General features: G+C 46.8%; 1 protein-coding gene across 4 annotated transcripts in view; it reads left to right on the top strand.

Moving 5' to 3' along the window:
• The window catches only part of LOC144179212 (uncharacterized), a 313,597-nt gene extending 297,051 nt beyond the window's left edge, over positions 1-16,546 (top strand). For all 4 annotated transcript variants that reach the window (XM_077707500.1, XM_077707507.1, XM_077707480.1 and 1 more), the window contains 2 exons: positions 3,574-3,713; positions 8,528-16,546. In XM_077707500.1, the coding sequence (XP_077563626.1) occupies positions 3,574-3,713; positions 8,528-8,820 (433 nt within the window). In that variant the 3' untranslated portion in view covers positions 8,821-16,546. The remainder of the gene's footprint in view (positions 1-3,573; positions 3,714-8,527) is intronic.
• The last annotated feature ends 483 nt before the right edge of the window (positions 16,547-17,029 follow it).

The following is a 17,029-nucleotide window of genomic DNA, read 5'->3' as shown; positions in this document are numbered from 1 at the left end:
GGCCGGAGTTTCATGACCAGAAAATCATTGGAGGACTCTGGTAGAACTCTAGTCCGTTCAAGCTTTCCTAAACTATAGGCTAGGAAATATACCCAATTGAAAATTACAAACAACGTTTTTGTTTCGCGTGCAAATGCATCAATTGATGTAAAACATACCATACATTCACTGCTCGTCTTTCTCTACGTAGTGGAATGGATGATGATATTTTTTGGGTAGCGCTTGCTATCACAGTGACTGACTAAAACTGGGTGCACTTTGTAAATAGGGCCTTAAGGGTGGGACAGTACCCATTGGGTGAATTTCGACCGTCTCCTTGCCCCATCGGCACTTCCCCTTAGGGCTACTTGGCCTATCTTTTTATTAAAGTGATTCGCATACTCAAACAGCCTTTTAAAGCCGATGAAGCGGGCCGGTCTTAAAATTAGTTGTGGGGGTTTTAGGTAGTATTTTCCCGGAAACAAGACAGTACCCTTTTTGGAGGAAGAATATTTCTTCAATAAAGTACAAAAAGCCCCAGGCTCTCTTAGCATCACTGGTGCAAATACGGCTATGTTTGCGCTCTCTATTTTGTGTAAGAACCGTTACGGGAAAATATAGAGTATTTTCAACCTCACCTAGTGCTTTCGCCTTCTGATAGTGGTTTGAAGCGACTGGAAATAATAACCTGCCATCAGACCGCGCGACTTCTGATTTCACTCTGCTACTCTTCCACAAGTACCGGCGTTACTAGAGGTCCTTGCCTCACGCAATCCTTCCTGAATTCTCCCTACTGCGTATTTATCGGTTGAATGACCCACCTTTCATGTGCTACATTGGACTCATTTAAAATAATGATAGCCACGATGAACGCGGAGACCGACTTCGCAGCTCACCATGCACTGATGCTTCCTGCCAAACAGACCCTGAATGAGTTTTTCCCCGAGGCTTGCATTTGTGCCCACTGGGGTCACGTTAGCAGGTGCTGCTCAAAGGACAGATACTGCGGAGCTCTTGTGCGAGGATTTGCTGAGGTGTGGGCGAGGTGTAGCTGCGTCACATTGAACACAGGGATATGGCGCTAGCATGGTAGCCGCCGTTGCAGCGATGCAATAGTGAAGTAAACTCGGCATGTCTAGCTTGTAGCTTTCCATGACGACATTTTGGAACATCCAATTTTGATACATTTACGAGAGTGTCGGCAGCTGCTGTGCCGTAACCTCATAGGTCGTTCCAGCGCCGCAGGTGCAATGCAATGTGCGTGGCTAAATACTGTGGATTGCACTAAACGACAACAGCCATGGGTTGGACGCATGACGAAGATAGGCCTGCATCACTGTGTAAGAATATTTAGGAATTAACACTGGCTGTGCGCCGCGCCAGAGAACGCGACCAGATCGTGTTTCCCCTCTAGTACATCCGCAGGCCGCAGCGGCGCGGGGGCACTGCGAAGGAGGGGGCGGTAAAGCCCCTAGTGGGCGGAGGACTTCCGGCAGTGTAGTGCACCTGTGCGATCGTGTTTTTTTTTCTGCTGTTCTCCCACAACGGTATGTACTGCAGTGAAGGACAGACAGGGGAGGATAGTGGAAGCTGAGTGTCTACCTGCACGGTTCTTTCTCGTTGTGTCGGCTTCACAGCCAAGATGACGAACACGCGCAGAACGCTGGTACAGTGTGGTAGCTGCACGTGGCAAGTAGATGCAGAGAACTTTCAGCAGTATGCCGTCGAGGCAGATGAAGAGGCAGATGCGTGTCGTCTATGACTAGTGGTGTGGCGGCTAGAACACATAGAAGCGGATAACTCGGCGTTAGCCAAGCGGGTTGCAGGATTGGAGGCAGCGCTAAGTAACGAACGCGAGGAACGCAGGGCAGTTGAGAGAAATTTAGAAGCAGTTGAGAGGGAGCTATAAAGGACCGTCATTTCCCCCCAAAATGAGGAACCCCTCGGCCGATGCAACGAAGTGGGAGGCATGCACACAGGAGACACACGGGCCTGAAGATAGGAAAGGCAACAGCTACTCCCACGAGCTGAAAAATAGGCTTCCCAAACCAGTATGAAAGCAGCGTGGCAGTAAAGAGCAGCACGTGGCAGATAGCGCTGTAATCATTACGTGACGTTCGAGCATATAGACGAGCAGCGCTGCCGTAATGCGGTAGAGGGGCGTAACCGTGTGAAGGTCGGGTGTTTCCCCGATCAGGCGATGCAGATGGTGATCTGGAAAGCGAGTGCATTCATAAAAATATCTTAGGATATCCGCATTTTGTAAATCCCGGTAGCCTGTAAAGCGCACAGTACACCTAATGTTTGTCATCGCAGCACATTGAATAACTCTGCGTGGGCGTTGACAACAAAATGTATGAAGGTATGATATGCTGAGTCTCATACATGTCAGGTACAGCAAGCATTCCAGCCGTGCAGCACTTGCTATGCTGAATCGCCCATGCCTAAGAATTTGGAGAAAACAAATGCGTCCATGCACTCCGCACAGGTGGTCGACAAGTGACGCTGTAACGTGCGGCTTGTGTTTTGCATTTCACGCGTGGCCTACCCATTGCGAAGTAACGTGCGGCCGGTGTTTGCCATTGTCAAGTTGACGCTGCTCTGCAAGTACTCCTGCCGCCCCTACTCGGCGTCACCTCTTAAGCTGTGGTTCATGCAGTAGCTACAGCGCTTTGCTGCGAGAGTCAATCTCTGTCCCGTTACTCCTCTCCAACCTGGTTATTTCGCTCATGCGGATGGGGTGGCGCCAGAGAGGTTTATGCGTACGCGGGACCGTCAGATTCCATTTCGCCTACCCATTGGAAATTCGCTTTAAAACTTTCCTTCGCGCACTGACTTAGTTTTGCGTCGAAATTGTGCAGCTGCAAGTGGCCAGTGCACACCGAGGCATGTGCCACGAGAGCGGAGGTAGACGTTAACAGTGCCATACCTTCCCCAGGCAATTGCGGAAGTTCGAATTTGCTTTTTGCGGTCACTGGGGTGGTATAAATCGCTTGTTCGCGCTGCCAGAGAATACTTTTATTCTGACAGATAATACTCATCGCTGAGTAATGCCATCACGCGTGAAAATTTGGCAGTGGATCGTAAAGGCAGAACCCGGCAGAAGCACAGCTTCGCATTTCACGGTAAAGCGTATGCGCACGTAGCAAGCAACTCCGGCAGCCGGCCCGGTTGTTGGAGACACGGGCAGACAGCGAATGTTCATCTTTCTCACACCTCAACTGAGGCAATATCCAAGCAACGTCCTGAAGAAACATCTAGGCAAAGGAATTTTTGATATCGCAAATAATTATGTAGCGAAAGGCGGTATCATTTAGCAGGTACCAACCTTGCTTCTACGCCAGGTTTCCTTATAAACGGGCTTGCAACTGATGAAGGTCGTGGTTATCTGCCGCCCTGAGAATCAGCCTAACGTAAGTGCAGTATATCCGGCAACTAGCACTTGTTTTCCATACCCTCTTTCGGTGAAAATGATAATGCGGACAAGGCATGCACAGTACCATCGGCACAACGCCATAGAGTATGGTACTTCTTTACATAACGATTCATACGTAGTACTGAAACCGTCTAATACCACTTTTTGATATTCTGCAGGCACCGCAAGATGGTGTGGCACGGCGCCGACGTGCTGGGATCCCGTGACATGGAGAACTACTGCGACGCCTGGCACTCGGGTGCTCCTGCTCGCTACGGTCTCGCATCGTCCCTGCTCGGAGCCCAGGCGCGCCTTTTAGGTAAGGAGATAGGTAGTCCTAGTGTCATGGTTTTGCCTTGATGGATTTGTGACGATGTAGTCGAGTGGCGCTGGCAAAAGATGCGGCACACAACTTACAAGCACGCCTGCTTAAGCCGAGTACGGTTGCCCTACGATTTATATTAGAACCATGATTTTGGAGTAAATGTAGAGTGCCATGAATATCTCAAGCCTTGTGCACAAGATGTGGCCAGGAATACATGTACACGCTGCAGGTACCCCGAGTGCTCTGGAATTGTTGACTAATAAATATATTTCGACACACAAATTCCTTTTCGGACTTTATTGAACCCAGCAACTACTCCGTATGTGAGCAGGAGCATTAAGTTTTCGTTTCAAGAGGTATCTTTTTATTATGAAATCCCCAATTTCTGTCTCTACATGGTAGCCATTGGCCTGTCGACAAACCATTGGTCAAAGAATTACGAGCTGGCGTACCAATTGGTAGTTCGGATTCAGAGTCATTTTTTGCGCAGCTTCACACGAAACTTCTTACGAAAGATTTCTATCGTTATATGAAACTTGTAAAGCTTTTAAGCAATGCAAATGTACGAAAAAGAGGAGGGACAGCAGAATGCCGCCTTGTCAATCGACGGGCTTAGAATGTGAAGTATTTTGTTCTTTGCACCGCATGTTCAAAACACATGCGTACTTCATTGTTTTGTGCCGAATAGCTACTGTAAAGGCAATCATCTTCCGTAAACCAAACTTTATTCTTCTGTTCCACTAAGTCTGAAGCCATCCGGTTGAACAATCTGAAGATTTTGACTATTTTTGTAGAGTAACAAAGCAACTGTTGCTGCCGCCACTCCCGATACTTAAAGCTCGGATTTTTATAGACGATTTTTTTTTTGCTTTTTAATGACTGACCGAAAGCACTTGAGGCCCCTGTGCAACTGTTCACGGTACATCCTTTGGTACTCCCAGACTTTTGGCTGTTGCATAAAGCAAGATATAAAAAACGTCTGCTATGTGCTATACACTTTGGTCCGCTACATTTGTGTGCAGTGTTTGCGTTCGTCCTTTAAACATTGCCACTGAAAATAGAACTCCCTGTGGTCACCCCTTATTATTGCGCAGCATTTAAGCGTCCGCCACTGTGGTTCGTCGGCTTTGTCGGCCTCGTAACCGAGCCAACGAAGGAAACACCGAAGACACGCGCTGAGTTATGCACGTGCATAGTTCCTTCGGAGTCCTCCTCCTTGCTCCTCTCTCTTTCACTAAAGCAACTCTCTCTCCCTCTCTCTCGTCCTCCTTGTTGCGTAGCTCATCCGAACCACGTGGCATTTGCGCGGTAGGTTCCAACACGATTTACAACAACGCGCTCTGCGGCGGCGACGCGCTGTGAGATAACGGCAGAGTAGCGCGCGTCACTGTGCGTTCGCTGATCACGCCATCACCTCCTGAGACGCAGCAGCTATGCGCCGGGACCGAGAAGACTGCAGTTCGCTCGGCGGCAAAATTTCGCAGTAGGGAGTATAGTAAACATCGCACATTTGATTGGCTCCGGTTTAATAGAGCGAACAGCCGTTTCCACAATAAAATAGGTGGCTTGCAAAGCTATCTGAAGAAAAGTGGCTGAAATCTAAGGTGTTTTGCCAAAAATAGGACAAGACTAACATCGAATATTTTGAGAAGAAAGTTTGTTCCACACACGGAGCCCGCTGCTTCACCTCAAAAGTTTGCCATGTCCCACGTTTTGTATGGCTTTGAAATAATAACCTGTGAAGTAACGCTGCTTCCAGAAAGTGGCATCGGCTCCCGGTCGTAACTCAAGCCAACTGCCATCAACCTTAATCGTTCTATTCCGCAATGGTGTGTCCAGCCCATTTATATTACGTCGTTGGTGGGTGTGCAAGCAGCCGTGAAAGCTGTCCGTCCTGGATTAGCTGCTTCTACGAGCGCGGCGCACGCGAATACGATTCACCTCTTTTGGTTCGCACAGCGAGTGTTTCCGGCGTAAGAATAGAAATAAAGCTTAGTTTTCGCTAATTTTTACTGCAAAGCAGTATATGTCTAACCCTCCCCTCCCCCCCCTCCCCCCCTCCCCCCCTCCCCCCCCCAGTTTTCATTCCGGTGTCATCAATTCCGGTGTCATTGGTGTCCCAGTTTTCATTCCGGTGTCATCACCACCGCTGACACCTCTTTCACAAATATTGTTCCCGTCGCCTCCGCCAGTGCCCCTTTGGCAAGTGGCGCAGTCGGCAGCTAACGGCGGTAGTGCGGTTATCGGATGATGGCAAAAAATAAACAGAAGTATGGACGGGCGCAAAATATGCACTGAGGATTACTACACTCCCTAATATAAAATTTGTGCGCAGCGCGAGCTGCAGTCGTCTCGGTCACGGCGCATTTGTGCTGCGTCTCAGGAAGGGTGCGCGTGATCAGTGAACTGCGGCGGCATGCGCTACACTGCTGCTACCTCGCAGTGCGCCGCCGCCGCCGGCCAGCATGTTGCAAATCGTGTTTGAACCTTTCGCGCAAATGTCACGTTTCGGATTAACGCCGCACAAGGGAGAAGCGAGCATGTTTTTGCATATCGTGTTTACACCTCCCGCGCAGACGTCACGTGGTTTGGATTAGCGGAGAATGGAACAGCGCCTGGGGAAAGTGTCAGGCGGAGGGCGCTCCTTGGTGGCGACATAGGAAACATGTGTGAGGGAAAGGCAGTGAGAGGGATGACGCCATAGTCGCACGCGTCGTACTTCACTACACCTTTCGCTAGACGCTCCTCTCCGTTTTCTTTCTTTCGTCGATGCTGCGTTCACTCATTCGGTTACGCGTACATTAACAGACGCCGCTCCCGCGAAGCTCAGGTAACGGCTGCCAAAGGGTTGCCCCTAAAACGACGGAAACCTGCCGTCGCCGTTTCCACTCAAACTAACTTCCCCAAGTAGCTGCGAATCCCCCACCCCAGTAGAAGAGAAAGTTCCCCTGTTGGAACGCCAGCTTGAGCCCATATTTCTTTTTCAGCTTGGAAGGCCTTCCGAGTGACATTTCCACCGGTGTCTTTCGCGCCTATTTATGCGCCATCACCGGTTGCCGCTTTGAGCGTGCATGGTTTGCGGGTAGAAAAAGGGGGGCGTGCACGCGCAGCTAGGCTTCATGCCGCTACCGGTGAAATGCGAGTTGTGCTGGTATTTAGATGTCTAAATTACATGGCTCAATGCGGTTAGTCGGCTGCCCTCCTCAATCGAGTGGTTCGGGTGTGGGTTGATGTGTTACACAGAAATCGTACACACCCATTAAGGTGCATACAAGGGCGAAGGAAAGCGGACAGCCACATGATTGTACGCGACGATAGAGCTTGAGGAGTTCCAGGTTATTTTTTACTCGTTATGGGACGGATGCATGCCGTTCGTTTGGAGGAAGATGAGCACGAATCTAGGCGTTGGCCCGAACACAGGCGCAAATGGGTGCAAAAACAACGGAAAGCTGCTGGCATCGCCGTTATCGCCTCAAGTTCAGCTCGTGAAGTAGCGGCGAATCCCTCCCGGATGAACAACAAATTCCCAGCTTGGAACGCCGGCGTAAGCCAATATCACTTCTTCAGGGGGCTTTCAGGGGATATTTTCGACGGCGTCCGTCATTTCTAAGCACGCGCACAGGACCGGTTACCGGATTATGCGTGCGCAGGTTTGTAGTGGAGAATAGTGGGAGGGAGGAGGGGAGGCGTGCGCGCGTAGCTATAGGTTTCATGCCCATACTGATGGATGGCATGTCCGTTGTGCTGGTGCGAGATTTAAACGTGGACGTTAAACGGCCCAAGGGACCAGTCCGGAGCCCTCAGTGATACAGCGGATTGGGATTGTATGTTAGGCTGTGTTCAGATTACCGACGCAAAACCCGTGTCGAGGTCTATGGACGTAAAAAAATGCCATGTTAGGCAGTTCGGTTGGCTACGATGTGAAATGACGTCATTCTTGAAAGTAATTATGACAGTTGCGGCAAGTCTGAACCCGGCCTTACACAAACAGTGATGTAATTGCGACACCGGAGGGACACAGGCAATTCCATGTTTATTGGCAAGAACAAAGCTGGGATCCATTAGAAATTCATTCAGCTAATTGGCGAGGAAATATGCTCCATCGCAAATTACAATAAACGTGTTTTGTTTCGTGCACTCTGTACACTGCGTCCAGCTTTGCAGGCCATCCTTCTTCACAGAGTGGAAGGGCACTAATTTTTCCAGTACACTTGAGGCACCGGCGCTCGCGTCGGGAAATATTATTACGGCAGAGCACCACTAGGCTCGTTGAACGATTTTCCTTAGGCTCTGGTCACGGACTAAAATAAAAACGGACCAAAAACGCTCAACAACAGTGACAAGAAGGTCGCAGTACTGATTCAAAGAAAGTTGGAGCTGTGCCTGAAAGATAAATGGGACATTTATTTTTCCGCAGCAGGGATGTAACATACGCCCTCAAATAGTATCACACTTTATTCCCCTATAAGAATACAAAACATGGTACATTCAGTAGGGGTTTTCGCCATTATCTATTATGAAAATCCAAGCTTATTGCCAGCGCCACGAAAAAAACAATTCTGCTAACTCCCAAACATTCGCATGAAACTGTTCACAAGACGTCCATCAGTGACAAACAATTCCGACAGCAAGAAAGTCACAAATGCCTCTCATTTGTGCAGTACCTGCATCGACGAGATAGGCAGCCGCGCGAGCCGATAGCGCCGTATTCGAGCTAGCATCCTGCGGCTTGAAAGTTTTATTCAGGATTCTAGGTCACCAGAACACGCTTTTACAGAGCGCTTCTCTACATTTTAATTTGCCCGCAGGTCAGGAACGCCACTCTTGCGCCAGCAGCTTCGTAGTGCTTTGCGTTGAAGTCACCAGTCAGCAGCATGACCAGATGGAGCAGCAACATGGAAGACGGCGCAGACGGCATGCCTCGAACGGTGGCGGCGTATACGGAAACCGCACGCTGTCTGCCGCACCGCTGGAGCGCTTGGTGCCTGCGGGCGGCAATTCGGGAGACAAGCCTTCATCCCTACGCTCCTCCTGGGAGGAATGGTGGAGGTCACTGTGGCCTTCGCAACGGGATCAGGATAAAGGAGTGCACGCACCATGATAAGGAAGCATTTTCACTGAGTCACTCGCATATCGGTCCCTTCATTTTTTTTTCACCTTTTCACTCGCACTTGAAGCAGTGTGCGGTGCAGTCATTTCCCTTTTGGCGCCAATAATGCGTGCCAGCTGTGACGACGCAAATGTGGATAAATGATTGAAAAGTAGCAAAATCAGGGTTACAACTTTTCTGTACTGTATCTTTATTTGAAGCATAATCGATGATGCTCTTAACGTGACGCCATTATTCTCAACTTGACGGGGAGTCGAGTTTTGTGACACTGGCGTAGCGCCTCAGTGAAGGTCGAGGCGTCGGTTAACTTGGTAGGCGTCGTGCTGAAAAAGAATGTACACGTGTAGCTATCAGGCTCTACTCAAACGCTGGTGAGCTGTCTCATCTAAATTTTCTCGCCTTCATCACATTTGTGCAACGCTATAGTACTCAGGATTGCTTCGGGAACAGCCCCGAATTTGGTGCTCAGGTGCGCATGTTTTGTGTGTCGGCCATGAACACCGGCTCCGCACCCGTTTAATGCAACCAGGTACGGTCCGTGCGCACCGAGCTGGCATGCAATGCCGCTTTAGGCAACAAAAACAGAATATTGCAAATGTTTTTCTTGACACCGTCAGAAAATAATAAGCTCGGATACCTGTTGCGGAAACCTGTGGCAGCATTTCGGAGGCCGTATATGACAAATATCGTTCGGCGGGAACGCCTCATTCAAACAACGCTGCACGTCGTTCTGTGAGGACGGGCTGTCTAGCTCCGATTGTGGAAGCTTGCAAAGAAAAACAAAAATAACGTCAAATTTGGTGGGCACTCCTAGCACAGCCGGGATTTCCGGAAGCGAGGTCGGCATGGAATAGTACGGGGAAAGTGGTGGCACAAATAAACGTTGTTGGGTAAAATAACGTAAAAAGTTGGGAGGAAGTCACTCGAGCTATAACCGACGCCGCTACTGTCGCTACTTAATGGGGTAGCATAATGGACGTCGCTTCTTAGTGGGGGGCCCAGCTAAACACCATACGTTACCCATGCATTAGGCAGCTGAAGGTGCCCGCGGGCATCCTATATCATGCAGTGAAAACATAATATCCAATTTTCCAGCCCTAGTTGAAACAGTTGGATACATTTCTGAATTTCGCCTTTACAAAAAAAGAACACTGCGAACCGAACTAGCGCTCATTTCGTCGGCGTTGCTGGCACCGAGCCGCCGCTTCGGGTATGTATAACTAAACCCTAAACCATGCGCGAGCACGAAGCAGAAGCAGGACAAACAAAAAGGGCCAAAATGCAACCACTATTTTCTCTTTCTCTTCGACGCAACCATTTATCTTCTGCAGTTTGTATCCTCAGTGATTTGTGATTCATAGCGGGCCGCTTTTATTGAGGAGGGAAAAAGGTTGGGGCGTGTTGTTTGATAGCCACACAAGAAACAAGCGCAGTAATAAACAGAAGACAAGGCGAGGACAGGACAAACGCTATTCTCGCTTGTCCTGTCCTCGCCTCGTCCTCGGTTTATTACGACGCTTGTTTCCTGTGTCGCTGTTATTCACAGTGGACATTGAAACCGCACGTGAACTCACCTAAAGCAGTGCATGAGCGATGCAGGAACGCGATTTTCTGTCTCTATAGCACCCCTTGCGCAGTTTCTTTTCCATCCACAACATCAGGCTCACTGGTAAATCTCATTATAACCACAATACCATGCAATCGCTCAGCATGCTCACCACAAAACGCCTATAATGCATTGTCGCCGCTTTAGATTTTTCAGAGTTTTATAGAGGCAGAGTACTTTACCACTAAAGATAATGCACTCTGTTTCTATGAAACACCGTGATTATGCGCTTTAAGAGAAAATATTAAACCGGGAGCGAAGGGCAGTTGCGGCGAGAGCCTGCACGCGGCGGCCATATTGGTTGTGCACATTGCTGCCAGGCTACTCCAAACTTAGAGTGACGAATAGTGATGTCATACGAATGTTCATTTTTTTTTTCATTTTCATGCAATGTCTGATTCGTTGTTTACGGTTGCGGAAGAAGTGATGAAGCTTTTCGGTTAGCGTTCCGATCAAGAATGTAGTCATTTGAGAGTACATCTAACGGAATATTAAATCATGAATGCATGGTCTTACACCTTTTTTTCATTATGTCGTATCCCGTTTGAATATATATGATTGTGAACGAAATGAGATATCTTCTCCAGTTGGCAATTTGCATATAACAGCCTACTTAAAGGTTTTTTTTTTTTTTTTGCTTTCGGGACCTGTTTAGTTACTATTTCAGGAAAAAAAAGCACCGAGTGAAAGATCGGACTTTGGCAGTACATTTGCGGTCGCAGTCACACACTACCTCATAGTACAGGTAGTATGAGTATGCCATGCTACACAGAGCCTACGGCTACACATAACCTGTGAATACTGAATGCTTAGAGCAATACTTTGAGTGCTTTTACGCGTCAATTTTTGGCTGAAACCTAGAGTGAACTGGTATGGGTGAAAGTGGCAGCGTCGCGTTTGGTAAGTGTTATCGATATACCGTTTTAGGGTGCACAAAAGCCGTGAACCTAAGTGGCCGGTACGCTTGCAGAAGGTCTCCGAACAAGACCGAATGAAACAAGCGTTCTCCACCACCCATGTACACAATTTATCGCAGCTGGGACACTCAAAAGAGGAAACTTGAGGTCCTTCTGCTAGCGGTGGCCAGCGATTTTGCCTTCAATGAAAAGTGCAAAAAAAAATACTCGCGTGCTGTGCTGCTAGCTGGTTTTTGGTTTGACAACTAGCATACAAGCAGAGGTGAAAAGCGGCTGTTTGTCAAACGCTGGTGTTATATTTCACTCCTTTAGGGTTGGTTATCGTTAGAGATGCCGTGTGCAGTAGGACGCAGTGGATACTTGTGTATTCACTATCATATTTCGTTCGGGGCGAAGAATATAGTATTGGACGGAAAACTTAAATTAAGGGCAAGAGCCGTCTTCTAAAAAAACCTCGTCCCCAACTTATTCTGCTGCAAGGGGTGGCTGATGCCCAGCTGTGGATGGTCGTAACTATCACACACAGCATTTTACAGGGAGGGCACTCTTAAGGTATAAATAAATTTTTGTGGCATTTTTCTGGCCATTTCTCCTGTAATTATTTCTTGTTGCACTCACTCGCAATGCGGGGAAGCAGGTTGGCTTGAGTATGGTAAATTTCGACATCCATCTCAGGTTTGCGTGATCCTCCTTAAAGCCAAATTGATATCCCAATGCAAACGGAACTAGTTTGTACAAAAACATGACGCTGTGTGGTGGTGACATGGCCCCGTGACCTTTTTTAGCTATTGCCAATCTTTTATTTTTTTCAACTCAAGCTATGTCACATGACAAATATAAACAATGATGAACAAATGTAAAAAATGTTTTTCTCCGGTAGCGGAAAGCCAGTTCTACGGAGAAAAATGCTAAGTAAGGCTTGTATAGTGTGCAGCCAATGTTGAACAGTCAAAGAACGCTCAAAAAGTCATTCGACCGGGCGAAACGCTGGGTGTTATTTTTTGTGCTAAAAAATAAGCGGACTAAGCGTTTTAAGCGCATGGTAAAGGACTCCTGCTAAGGAGACATTTTGAGATTAAAAATGAACCCCTGAGCCTATTGCATGGGAGAAAACCAGGGAGTAATATTTCGAGCTTGCATAATTTCGGAACAATTGTACAGTGAGCCATTTTTGCAGTAGAGTGAGGTGAAGACATCGACCATCCCGCATGGTTTTGGGCATTACATCTCAATTTTTGGTGCAGTTAAGCGCATAGTCTGGAAACGCAGTAAACGCCTATTGTAAGCTCTTCGAGACCGAGCAGCTACACCGCAGCCTCGAAGGAGAGTTTCGTAAATGTTGGAAGGAAACCAATGAACCATGCGAACAGATGGACTTCCTTGTGAACTATTGCACTATAAAATACTTTCTGCCCAACGAAAGAGGTAGCAGAAATCATATCATTTATACATTTTATTTCTGTGTAAGAACGGCAGACCAATGATGCTAGACAGCGTTGGCCGCGCTGTTATGAGCTCAGGAATCCGGTATATCTGTCGCAGATTGTGTCCGTCACACAAGTCTCTAGTGAACCCTCCAGTGGCTTGCAACACCAAAAATTGATGATTATTTTTAATCGCGTATACGGCTACCTCTCTCAAGGAAGGCCCATTGAAATACCTCAGCGAGCGCAAGGAATACTGTCACAACCACAAGAAGAAGTTTTGTATTCATAGCATCTGCTGTCAGTTTTCAATGGCACAGCGCGTTTCAGCCAGAAATCGCTGTGGCGAATGAAGCAACCTCGGTAACGAGGCCAGCACGTTGTTCGGCGCTTTGATGTGTCGTATGCGTTTTTAGGGCCACAGTAACTGCTCAAACCTTGCGTTTGTTTCTCAAATCTAATGTTGCACCTCACAGATGAATGAGTTCGGCTCATTTGTTCCTTGGAAAAGTGTACCCACTAGATAAAGCCCTAATGCCAATTCATAACTTTGAAGTCTTAGTGTAGTGTCTTTGTTTTAGAATTATTCCGGCTGAACTACAAGTGTTTTACAAGCAAGGGCTTCGCGTTTACTAGCTACATGGACTGTCACCTGTGTCATGTTTCTGCGCCTGGACATAAAATAAACATTGTCAACAAACATGAAGTACGTCATAGTGGGGCTTCTTGTCAATTTTGATGAGTTGTGAGTTCAAGGATTGTCCCAAATAACAAAATAACAGGCTGAAGAAGAATGACCAAAACGAACTGTGTCTGGAGGTTCGGCAATTTTTTCCCTGGCCGTAGGTGAGCCTCTAAACTTCTTTACTTGTACAGTAGTAAAACTGATTCTTTTGCGTGGGCCTACCATATGTAATACCTTCACCGAATTTTATGCTCTAATGGAGGGCTTTAGGCTAGGTATTGAGGCGACGGTCAGTCAGCATTGCACGTAGAAATGATTTCTGGCTTACATTGGGTAATTTCACTTCCGAGCTGAAGCTGCATATTAGTAATCAAAACCACTGGCGGCAGAAAACGTCCATTACATACAAAAATTCTCTTGGTAATCGCAGCATCTCCGTATACCCTCATTTTTGCCCAATCATTTTTTCTGATTTTTGAGGAGTGTTTTACATTTCTGAACGTGAGCGACATTTTGTACGCAAATGTGGATTGATAGACGAGTTGGTGGTTTGCAGCGTCACTCTCTCCACTGTTTGTGGTCTCACATATCTGTAACTTCAACAATAACCGACGCGCTCTTTATCACTAGAAGTGTATGCGTGTGTGTGGGTGTTTGTCATGAGCTGGCGTTACTTTAGAAGGTAAAGCACTGTTTGTAATTCAAGGTCAACATTTCTCGGCTGTGCACTTTTATATTCATTTCAGCGGTTACAAATGTATGTGCCAAACATGCCTATAAATGTTACAGCTGAAGTTCCGAGATTACGTGTAGAACCTTATTGGTTTATCCATTGAAAAGAAGGCACTTGACGTACATGAAAACTGTCTCAACCTTGTTTCCAAGCTCTTGTTCATATAGTGTAATGGTCTCTGTTAATGGGCACCTACTTTGTTTACTTCTAACAAGAAATTTGTAGTCCAAAGCATGTAAACCGGTTGCATTTTGTTGGAGGTAGTGAAGGACTGATGTGTGTATTGAAATCATCTTCAACTTTTATTAACCCTCCTCACCTAGGAGTGTTTGTTGGCCGTTCTTACGCACTGTTTGCAGGAAGAATGCTGCAAGTTTTATCTAGTCATGCGGAATACTATCTTTGGCTACCTAAGCCTCAGAGCAGTGTTCATCGGATTATCGAAATAGAACTTGTATTTCGGTTGGGGTGTGGGAAAGATAACTGAACTCTAGGGCATGTTATATTGGGGGTTGGGGAGGTGGTGGACTGTTTTAAAATCCAATTTTTCTGCATCAATCGCTCGTGTACACGGCCAATTCTGCGTTCCGCTATCGCTTGAGACAAAGTAAATGAAGCTTGTTTTGTAACACGTGCGGACATGCGGTAAGCTGACTGTTATGTGGTTGAAAATAACCATTTCGCGAATGCATGATTACTAAATTTATGGGACGGAACAACGCTCGAAATCCAATGTTATTATTGCTCAAAAAGAGTTCAGTGGGAATTTTTGTTATTTAGGTTTGGCAGACGGCTTACCTGACTTCAGTGATATGGTCTCCATATGCCGCTTACTTCCCGAAAAATAAACCGCACAGCGTATACATTTCGCTTCGAATAATTCACCCTGCCTTCTAATGGACCAGTAAGTCAGTATGGCTTTGAATCAGGCGAAGGGGCGGACTAGAACACATCTTGGTGTGCCATATTTGTTAGACTACTAGCAAAGATTAGTCGCCAGGTCGCCACCATCCGGCAATTTGTTACACTCGAGGTGGCAATAGTGGTTAATTAAATTTTATTCGGGACAAAGGGTGTGTTGACATGGCTCCAGTAATCTTAAGTGCACGTCCTAAAAGGTGCTTATTTCGGATTTATCTTCACAGTAAAACTCCACTGCAACAAAAATGCTAAAAGGAGCACTCGGTATCTTATAAGGCTTTCCGCGAGAGTGGTTTTCCGCGAGAGGGCGTGCCGAAAGCAAAATTCAACTATGGCTATGCTTGAAACAAACGAGAAATGCTTGTGTTTTTACACTTCGAGATTTATGTCCAACTAAGCTATTTGCACTTACCTAATCGACTGACGCAGGATGTTCATTTCTGAAAATTTGCTGGTGCAAATATTGAAATGATTTTACCTATTTGTTGCTTTCGTGGGTGCTTCAAAATATTGTTTTGTTAGGTGTATAGAGCCCTCCACAAAACATAATGAAGCAAGCTTAGTATACGTACCACAGTAGTCGTTTAGACGTCGTATTAATGATGGTTTTAAATGTTTCAGGTGAATATTTGATTTTTTTCGTTCGCGTCGCCTATTTTTGATTCATATGCCTACTAGGCATTGTTAACCCACAGGGTGCTGCAATGTCGTAGCTTCGCCCGACTGCTGCACAGTAAAAGGACAATGGGTAGATCGCTTAATTTGCGGTATTAGCGATGCAGGAGAAATATATATTAAAGAAAAAACGTATAGCACTGAAAATAAGCTTTGCTTGTTCTACCTGCAGAATGCGGCCTGCCGCAATGGGTGGTTATTCAACGAAACAATTTTCAACATAAACGCAGGTATGAATTAAACTCTTATACTAGAAAGCAAGAAAACTTTTCACCTATTGTTGTGCCTTCATTGAAGCGTTTCTTCTCGTGTGATGTAGGCTACATGAAGTGACGTTCCCCATGCCATCTGAAAAAGGCTGCGTTTGTTGCCGTCTACGAATTTCATCCCATTTTCGTGCTCACACCATACAATGTAGTCCATGTGAACGGTTTTGGGAACTGAAATTAAAATCAATGGTCAATCTTCTCAAGAAAAAAAAGCTGTCTAGAGCTGTACACAAGACTTACGTGACAAATATAGCAAAGACTGTTTGGTGCCCCGAATATTGTTTGTGCTGCCGGGAATGTTCACCCGTACATATGTCTGTGAGTGCCCGTACATGATTTGTTTTCAGTGTTCTGTTTTTTGAGTGTGATAGTAGACATCTAGACGTGAGTAACGCCGACTCCTAAAGCAATATGGATTGTGTAGGCTCTTAGACTTGATTGTGTTCTTGTGCTTGATAGTGGAATAAATGTCTCTTTTACGAAGAAACTGATTGCTTTCATAAGTGCCCTGTACCGAAATCCCTCCAATCTTCACAACTCCACACGGCATAACTTGCTGTGACTTTCCCATGCATGCACATCTGCCCAATAAAGTTCTAGGAAAGTTTACGGTAACGGCGTCGGGCTGGAACGAGACAGTCAAGGACAGACATTGTCCAGAAATTTTTCGACATTTTGGCTGTGGCGCTTTGTACGCGCTGCCCGTGCACAACACAATTGCGGGTGAAGAGGGCTTCAGACGGCAAACAGAAGAATTTGTACTATCATGTTCGATGCTTTTTCCGAGAGTCCGTACTAGAGGAGCGGTGGTTGTACTGCGGTGAATCAGGCCTTCGAACGCACAGTTCGCGAACAGACCTGCAAGCTCCGTTCCCCACCAGCCACAACGCTACCGACGGGTATGAACCTTCTACAGCACCCCACACCTGCGGTACCACATGGTCTTCAATTAACGGCAGGATGAGCACGC

This window comes from Haemaphysalis longicornis, unplaced genomic scaffold, assembly GCF_048455015.1.
Source record: "Haemaphysalis longicornis isolate Haplotype H1 unplaced genomic scaffold, Haemaphysalis longicornis Haplotype H1 scaffold_1, whole genome shotgun sequence".
Taxonomy (NCBI): domain Eukaryota; kingdom Metazoa; phylum Arthropoda; class Arachnida; order Ixodida; family Ixodidae; genus Haemaphysalis; species Haemaphysalis longicornis.
This window is presented reverse-complemented; position numbering and strand designations above follow the sequence as displayed.